At 49.9% G+C, this 8932-nt stretch overlaps 1 protein-coding gene across 2 annotated transcripts in view; it reads left to right on the top strand.

Annotated features, from left to right (window-relative positions):
* The first annotated feature begins 548 nt into the window (after positions 1-548).
* The window catches only part of STK24 (serine/threonine kinase 24), a 108388-nt gene continuing 100004 nt past the window's right edge, over positions 549-8932 (top strand). The window contains exons 1-2 of one of the 2 annotated variants that reach the window (XM_033843757.1): positions 549-566; positions 5896-5952. In XM_033843757.1, coding sequence (XP_033699648.1) covers positions 564-566; positions 5896-5952 — 60 coding nt within the window. In that variant the 5' untranslated portion in view covers positions 549-563. Of the gene's footprint in view, positions 567-5895; positions 5953-6462; positions 7216-8932 lie in introns of those variants that run through there. The other variant, XM_033843756.2, reaches the window with a different exon arrangement.

Raw genomic sequence — 8932 nt, 5'->3', positions numbered from 1 at the left:
CGGCTGTACAGAGCAAACCTCCAATCCCTCCGCCCCAGCGGGCATAGGACTCTTGTCTGCTCAGTGCCATTTTATTTAGGGTACAGTTCCCCCCAACCCGTGCCTTGAAACTGTCCTCTGTCCCTGGATTCTGATCTGAATCTGGCTGAGTTGTCACCTCTTATGATTTAGGACCTGGATCACGTGTAGACTTTGGACTCAGTAGGCATGGCACACTGGTCTGGACAGAAGAGGGTGCTTCTCACCAGAGGCCCCTGGTCTGGGGCTCTGGGTGCCTTGGCACTGCCCAGAGGCTAGTACCTTCGGGCATGGACAGCTGCCTTACTGATGTGCCACCACCCAACACTTAGGAGGCTGTTGGTACAAAAAGGCCAGAAAATGGAATGAAAAGGTAACCACTAGTATGTTCTCTGTATCTGTGAGTGTGCTTCTTACATGTTATATTCACTAGTTTCTTGTATTTTTTAGATTCCACATATGTGACATCATACAGTATTTATCTTTTTCTGGCTGACTTATTTCACTGAACATGATGCCCTCCAAGTCCATCCATGTTGCTGTGAATGGTAAAATTTCGTTCTTTTTCTATGACTGACTAGTACTCCATTGTGTGTGTGTGTGTGTGTACATGGATATACATATATATGTATATATACACACACACACCACATCTTCTTTATCCATTCTTCTGTTGATGGACACGTAGGTTGTTGCTATGTCTTGGCTACTGTAAATATGCTGCTATGAACATTGGGGTGCAAGTGTCTTTTCAAATGAGTGTTTTTGGTTTTTTTGGATATATACCCAGGAGTGCAATTGCTGGGTCATATGGTAGTTCTATTTTTAAAACTTAACATTTAGATATAGATTTAACATTTAGATGTAGCTGGGCTGTGAAAAGCCACATCTAGACTTGACAAAGAGGAATACATATTCTCCAGAGTGTCTGGACTAGGAAATGGATGGGCTAACTAGACGATACTTGGGCTGAACTGCTTTGGGGAAGAGGTAAGTACATGGATGGATACGCATAGGTTGGCTGTATCACGTTGGGGGGCAGTACAGAAGAAATTATATGTATGGAAAAAGAGAATGTGTGTGTGCGCACAAGTGTATGTATGTGTGTATATGTCAGCGTACATGCCTATGCTGGTCAGTCAGGGGCTGGAATGTATCAGGCCTGGAGTCTTTTTTCCGTTGGGAAACTGCCCCTTCCATGTTGCATGCTTTGGGGATTGGACTCTTCCAACTCTGTGTCTCCTTGTCCTCTGTGGGGAGGAAGATCTCCGCGTCTTACTCTTCCGCCATCTTCCTCAACTCCCTCCTTGTCCTCTGGTCACAAGAATAAACGTGCACATGCACTAATTTGTGTTCCTCCACTAGATGTGGCTTAGGGACACTGGGTAAGAGAAAGTCACTCTTTCTGGGGTTGCAAAGACTATATAGAGTGACTCTTGTCATCACACAGAGAGGACTCATATGCGGATGAAGCCATGCAGAGGTTAGCAGGAGTGACACATAGAAAGACAGAGCTCTGATTTTATCATTGAACCCACCCTCCTGGACTTATCCATGCCTGACTTAGCCAAGCTTGGATTTCCGTCACTGAGCTAAAATTTCCCCTTTTTGCTATGGAGGTTTGAGCTAGATTTTTGTCACTTGTTATTCAAGGATCTCTGACTAATAGTATCACTAACATAGCTTCTTAGGAAAGCAAATATATCTGGGCTGGAAAATCAAGGTATGGGACTACATGCTTATCCTTTTGCCGGCAAAGTCTTGATGACAGGGTAGTGCAAGGCCAGTATTTTCATGAGGATTCCAAGTATACTTGGTTCTGTGCATTTCGGAACTAAGGCCCGCAACCACTGCCTGCAACTCATAGGCACATTTTGTCTTTGTGTGGTTATCCAATGTTCCTTAAGCACAGAATTCCCTAGATCTGCTTGAAGTGAAAATTAAAATCATTTTCTACAATTTATCTTCTGTGTCAGAAAACAGGGCCAAGGGCTTTTAAGAACTGGTGCTGCAGTTCCGTGACTGTAGGATGAATGACATCACCCTTCTGGGGATGATTTCATTTATGCCCTTTCTGAATACTCTGAAAGCAAACCCAGCCTTGGGAGAGAGGGAAATACACACACACAGCGCTTGAGGAGCCTTTGTATACGGAAGCCTCTATAAGCTGATTGGCGGGGTCAAGCGGCCACTATTCAGAGGGTGACGAGCTCTGTTATCTGGCTCTCTGCCAGGCAAAATTGCACATGAGAATTTTTCTAGTGAGGCTGTTCCAGTGAGTCCTTCTGGAGAGACTAAGCCCCCCTGTTGTGAGCCCCTAGAACTGTCACGCCAGGAACACACAACAGGAAGTCCCCTCGTCTGCTGTGGGCTCAGACTCCAACCCTCCTGGTGAACTGTACCTCCAGGTACAGTGATACTCACGGGTGAAGGAGGCACTAAAAAGAAAAACAGACCTTATTAAAGCACAACCTTTTGGCTTAAATGAGTGCTTACTACTTTTAATGAACTCCCTGCAAAATCTACTGAACTTTTTTTTCTGGTAGGTATTGCCATGTATTCCAGATGATTTCTTCTCATTAGAAATATTTTACCAAGCAAACACCTAGCTCTGCTCTCAGCTGTCCAGTGATTGGAGATGAGTGCTCTGGTTTCTATGCAGGATCAAGTTAAGGGACTACGCCCAAGGAAATATGAAGCAATGCTTCTGAGCAGAAATGTGAAATGCGAAGTGTGTAGAAAGGCCTTGGGAGAAGAAAAAGGAAATTCTTGTTCATGGAGCTAAGCCTGGAGGAGCCAGTTAAAGTGGGTGACCAGAAATGCATTTACAGTGAGAAGGGTGTGTTATGGGCTGAATCGTGTCCCCTGACCCCATTCATATGTTAAAATCTTGATCTGAAGTATCTTAGAATGTGACTGTATTTGGAGATAGTCTTTAAAGAGGTAATTAACATTGAAGTCATTAGGGTGAACCCTAATCAAATATGATGAGCGTTCTTATAAGGAGAGAACAGGACACAGACACACAGACATACACAGACACATAGGGAAGACCATGTGAGGACACAGGGAGAAAATGGCCAGCCACAAGCCAAGGAGAGAGGCCTCAGAAGAAACCCATCCTGCTGACACCTCGATCTTGGACTTCTAGCTTCCAAAAGACTGTGAGGAAATAAATTTTTGTCGTTTAAGTCACCTAGTCCTTGGTACTTCGTAATGGCATCCCTAGGAAACAAAGGCAGATTGACTTAGAGTGATACTGCTGTGAGGGCTTGCCCTCTGAGCCCCGCACCCACAGAATGATACGTCATTTGCACCATTCTTCAATGGTAGCTGGATCTTTTCCTAGGGCTTTAGATATATTTTCTCGCTGTCACGTCATCCAACTGTGACCAGACATGCTTCTTTATGCTGGTCTTAATTATCTGTCTTCCTCTTTTGTGTCTTCACCTGCTTAACATGTGTAGAAATTTGTTAAGCCTTCTGTTAGTTACTTATCCAAGCTACTCCTATTTCTCTTTAAAGTTCACCAATGGAAGTCCCTTTCTTTAATCTGTACATTTAAATTGCTAATGTGCTACTTGTCTAGCTGTTCTTTATGAAGTGGCATTTGGGGGTGTTTATCTTTTCAACTCAGAAGGAGAAGTGAAGGGACTGATTGTTGAATTCTTGTTTTCGGCTGAGCTTTTCGAGCTCTGCTGAGACTATGAGCTGGCTTAGGGGAAGTCAAACACAAGGGCTCTATATTTGGAGGGGTATGCAAACGTCCTCTGTGGTCCCGAGTATATGTGAGAGCACAATGCATTGCCCAATTCGTGTCTTTAAGTCAACACAAAAGACAAAGAGGGTCAGAGGATGAAAATAATTCCATGGGTTAGAGCATCTCCATGGAGACTAGGAAATGCATAATCTCTATGGAGACCCTCAAAATCTCTCCTTCTCAAATTATAGTAGTGTATGATCTGTTGTAATTGTCACTGAGAGTGGAGGGAAAGTGCCAAGAGGAAGAGGATGAGAGGATAATCCTCTTCTTTCCTTAGTGGAAATCATGGCTAGCGTGGCTCTAATTTTAAGCAATTGGTATTGTAAGATTCTGAAATTAGGATTCTGGGAGACCATGTCACCCAGGGTGGGATGAGGCACGTGAGGCTCGGGTTGTTTATATGCCCAGCGCTGAAGTAGATGTCTGACATAAATTGGCATTCAAAAAATGTGTTACTATCTGAATGAATGTAATGAACAATTGGGCAGGATCTCATCATTAGCTCAGGCCCTGTCAATCATCTCTGCTCTGCTAAAACAAAGGGAGAGGGCTACTGTCAGGGCCATACTGGGTACCGTCTGCATATGACTGAGCGGAGCCAGTAACTCCTGTTTTCTCTTTTCTCTTTCAAGGAGAATGCTGCTCAATTGTATAAATATGGTCAAAGGAGGAAATAAAGTTTAGTTGTGGTGAGGAGATAAACAGGGTATAGGGAAACGGACCAGCTAATGAATGCAAGTCACTGTGTCCAGATAAATCCCATCCCATGGTAACCTACGTGTTCTTAGCCCTACTAGCCTCTGGATACAAAATGGGATTCTGAATACTTTTTATGCCCAGATTATTATGGTTCAATGCCCCCCGTGGCTCCTTCATTGGAAATTAGCCTACTGCAAAGTGGGCCCAAGGGTTCTTTGAGTTTCCTATGGTACTGCCTTAGATCAGTGCCCAGACATTTCTGTCCACTTGTCCTGTTTCTTCCTCATCTTGCTGCCATGTTATTGGCCTGACGGCTGACGCTAAAGAGAGACCTCTTAGCATGATGGTCTCTATTGGATGACTACTGATTTAAAAAAATCATATTTAATTCGAGATAGACACTGTTAAGTCTTGGTGTATATATAGATAGTTCCAGGTTTTTCTCTATTTATTTACACATAAAATTATATATATGTATGTGATATATATTTAAATATAACTTCATACATATGAAGTAGCTTGAGATCAGACTATACATACTGCTTTGTACCCTCCATTTCCTTAACAATATATAATGAAAATATTTTTCCATGTTACTAAATATTGAAGTACATCATTTTAAATGACTGTATGAATATATTATCATTTAAGTAACAATCTCTGTTAGACTTTTAATCTGTTCCCAGTTTTCCCATGACCACAAATATCACCGCATCACATCTTTTTTTATCCATTCTCCTGTACTTCTCGGTTGCTTCCTTACGATATGTTATTGTAAGTAAAATTCCTGGGTTGAAGATGATGAACTTTTAATATTCATGCTCTTGCCTGTTTTGCCATCCATCTCTTTATGTACCCATTTTTTTGGTACACAAAATTTACACAAGCTGGTGAGCTCTTAAGGATCAGGGTTCATGCTTTCTTTAACTTTGTATCTGCCATATTCTCTTCATAGTACTTGGGGGTGGCAGGGCTTCAGGACTCAGTGAAGACAGTGCACCAGTGACAACCATGAAGGTATCTGAAAGCGTCCTGGACGATGCCGCGGGAAAACATGCATATTTCCAAAGGGAAAGCAGGGACTGCGTTTTAGCACCTCGCTCCTTGTCTGATCCAGAGCACACGAGGGCACTCTGAATACAGTGACACTTCATAGAATAAACACTCCTTACTTCGGTGGAGGACTTTTTAGGTTCTTCCAATAGTCTGTGAACTCTCAGGGGCTCATTTTTGTACGTCCAAACTCGCCCAGCCATGGTGCAATGAGGGCATTCATGGGCATGAATGAGATGCCGGGGTCCTAGCAACCTGGGAAGCAGATCACTTCAGTGGCTGCCACTGTTTGTCGTTGTAAATAAAATACTACTTTCTGGAGGCAGCACTGACTCATTCCTTCTTATTTCTTTCCTCTGCAGTTGGAGGAGAGGTGGCTAAAAGGTGGAGGCAGCCGAAAGAGCGGGAGAGGGCCAGGGGTAAGTCTAGACACGGTTTCCTTCCATTGTCTTCCCTTCCTCCTTGCCCCTCCCTCACCCATTTTCCCTTCTCGCTGGTGGACGCCCCCGCCTTGGTCCGGAGCCCAGAGATGGTGGGGTTCAACCCCCCTCGCTTTTTAGCTAAGTTTACAGCTCCTAGCATTCCAAGCGGGGTGTTTTCCAGTAGCCAAAGCACTGGGAATTAACAGCTCTCGGCCTCTCCCCTCCGGCTTTCCTCCTTGGGTTGGCTGGAAACTTCACCCAGACACCGAAGAAGCTCCGCCCCGGTAGTTTTGAACCGGCCACTGGCTGAGGCTCCGCTGGGCACTCTCCCTCCCGAGGTCCCCCTGCCCGAGGCTCTGCCCTCTGGAAGGTCGCCTGGAGCCCGCTGCCCCGGGGCCAGGCGGAGAGGGGTGGGCTGGCGTGAAGGGCAGGAGAGAGGTGGTAGAGTAAGACCTGGTACTCACAGCGCCCTCACCGCCCAGACCCGCTGGGCGCCCGACCGGCCCGTACTTGGGGGGCGGGATGGGCACGTGGCCCACCCCCGGCTCGGACCGGTCCCCGCGCTCCACTGGCCGGGGGGTCGCATCAACTGAGGCCCCCTCCCCGCACCCGTCCGCGCGTCCACCTCCCCGCTCCGCTCCGCCCCGCCCCGGCGGCTGCGAGGCGGTGCAGCCCGCCGGAGACGCGCGGACCTCCACCCGCTCCGGCAGGCTGCGGCGCAGGCGGCGGCGCAGGCGGCTGCGGCCTAGGGCGCCGGGCGGCCGCGAGCCTCCTCCCCCTCCCGGAAGCGCGGGGCGGGGTCCCCGGCCGGGCCGCGGGGGCGGGCGCGGGGGCCGGGCCGGGGCGGGGCGCGCTCCGGGCTCGGCGCTCGCGGGCTCGGCCGGCTGTGCCCGTCCACTCCGGCTCCAGGCGGCCAGCGCTCGGGCCCAGGCCGCCAGGTTCCAGCCAAGCAGCAGCAGCAGTAGCAGCAGCAGCGGCGGCAGCTCGCGGGGAGACCCCGCGCTCCTGGCAACCCCTCCCCAGTGCGGTGCATGGAGACGAGGCCCTCCGCTCGCCCCTGAGCCCGCCGCCCGGCCCGGGACCCGCGGGGGCTGGGGTGGCCTCGGGCTCCGGCCGGCCCCGCCGCCCGAGGGCTGCGCGCGGCCCGCGGGCCTCGTCGCCCGCGCGGATCGCCGCGGCCCGGCCGTCCCGTCCCAGGAAGTGGCCGTCCTGACCGCCATGGCTCACTCCCCGGTGCAGTCGGGCCTGCCCGGCATACAGGTAGGCAGGGACCGGGCCGCCGAGGGGAGGGAGGGATGAGCGGGCCGGGGCGGAAGCGGGGAACTTGGCGGTGTAAACACGGCCCCCCCACCACGCTGCACCTTCCGGGGTCGCGCCGGCCTCCCGCGTCGTGCTGGCAGCGCCCGGGGTGCCCTGCCCAGCGGACACGGGTGCGTGTGTGCAGGGGCCTGGGGGCCGCGGCCCGGAGGCGGCCCTCGCCGGCCGGGAGTCGCGGCGGTCGAGCGGGGGGATGTGGGGCTGCCGGCCGCTGCGCCCTCCTCGCTTCCCTCTCCTCCGGGGCCTCCCGAGCCGCAGGCCCCGCGCCGGCCCATTCCCGGGGAGAAGTGATGTGGAGAAATGCCCTCGGAGGCCCGGCTCGCTCTCAGGGCCCCGGCGCGGGCGGGGGGCGGTGAAGGCCCGGGTTCCCCTCGGCGAGGGGGCGGTAAAGTTGAGGGGCGGGGAGGGCCTCGGTCGCGCCATGGCTAGTCCCGGGCCCGGAGGGCGGAGGAGGAGGCAGGGCGGGGTGGAGGAAGGTGCCACCGCTAGCTCCACTTCCAGCGCGTCTGTTCCGCGCGTTTCCTCCCGGTGCAGATGGAGGGGAAAGTGCGAGCCTTCAACCCTTCTGGAAGAAGGAATCGATGGCACAGCGTGCACTCGAGTGTGGATCCCGGGACTCAGGGCTTTGGCTTGGAGTCTTGATTGGATCCAGCTGAGTTCCTTCCCAGAAATCCTCTCCGTTGCCACTTTGTGGCCTCTTGGCCTCCCAGTGACTTTTTTTGGAGTGGGGTAAAGGGGGAGAAGTTGAATTTCAAATTTACACGGATGCTTTAAGGTTTTTCGCCATCGGGGACTGTTTTTAGCCCTTTGAAAGATAAAACCACTGCCCTTCTTGGCTAATTTGTAATGTTTGTAAGCGCGTAAATGGGGGCAAAATGTTTGGGATTAAAATCTGACGGTACAGCTAGGGAATGTCTTTAAAGTTTGGCTCTCCCGGGTTAGCCGAGTAAGGGAGCAGAGGAGCTTTAAGAAAACAAATACAAGTATCCCAGTGGACTATTTATTTTACAGCGTTCTACGGGCTCATTTTTCTCCCCCCCCCCCCTCACTCTTGAGGGCTGAGAAGTGCAGTATTCGGACCTGGACTCCATAGGAGCCGGGAATCTGCCCCCTCCTTAAAGAGAGAGCATTTCTCTCTTCCTCTCCCTCTAAATCTGAAAAAGAAAACTCGATTTCATTGTTCAGGTTTGATATCTAGAAAAATAAGAACACAGAGTTACCAGAATTGTAACCTCTTTAAAAAAAAATGTTGTAACAGTTAACATTAATAATTTGACGGTGCTTGAAGAAAACTGTCCTTGAATCTCACGTAAAGAGCTGTTAAACTCAACACGCATTTAAAACCTAAGCTTCTGCTGACCGCTAGGTAAAAATCAGATGTGGTTTCTTGGTATTTCCTAAAAATTCCTGCTTTGGTTTGAATTTAGAGACAGGAAGGCAGGGTGAACTGGGTAAAAAATTATTTCTGACCAGTAGAGCAAGAAGGGCCTCTTGTAATGATTAAAAAATACATTTGCTGGGTACTTTCTTTAGACAGACTCTTATGCTGTTAATCAGGTTGTAATCTAGCGCACTTGCCTCACTTAGAGCTTACCATGGAGGTATTCAGCTTTTGTGGAAAGCGAATCAGTTTAAAAAGGTACTTAAAGCCTCGCTGGCT

Source organism: Tursiops truncatus, chromosome 18 (genome assembly GCF_011762595.2).
Source record: "Tursiops truncatus isolate mTurTru1 chromosome 18, mTurTru1.mat.Y, whole genome shotgun sequence".
In the NCBI taxonomy this organism is placed as follows: Eukaryota; Metazoa; Chordata; class Mammalia; order Artiodactyla; family Delphinidae; genus Tursiops; species Tursiops truncatus.
The sequence above is the reverse complement of the archived record's forward strand: the minus strand, read 5'-3'. Positions and strand labels throughout refer to the sequence as shown.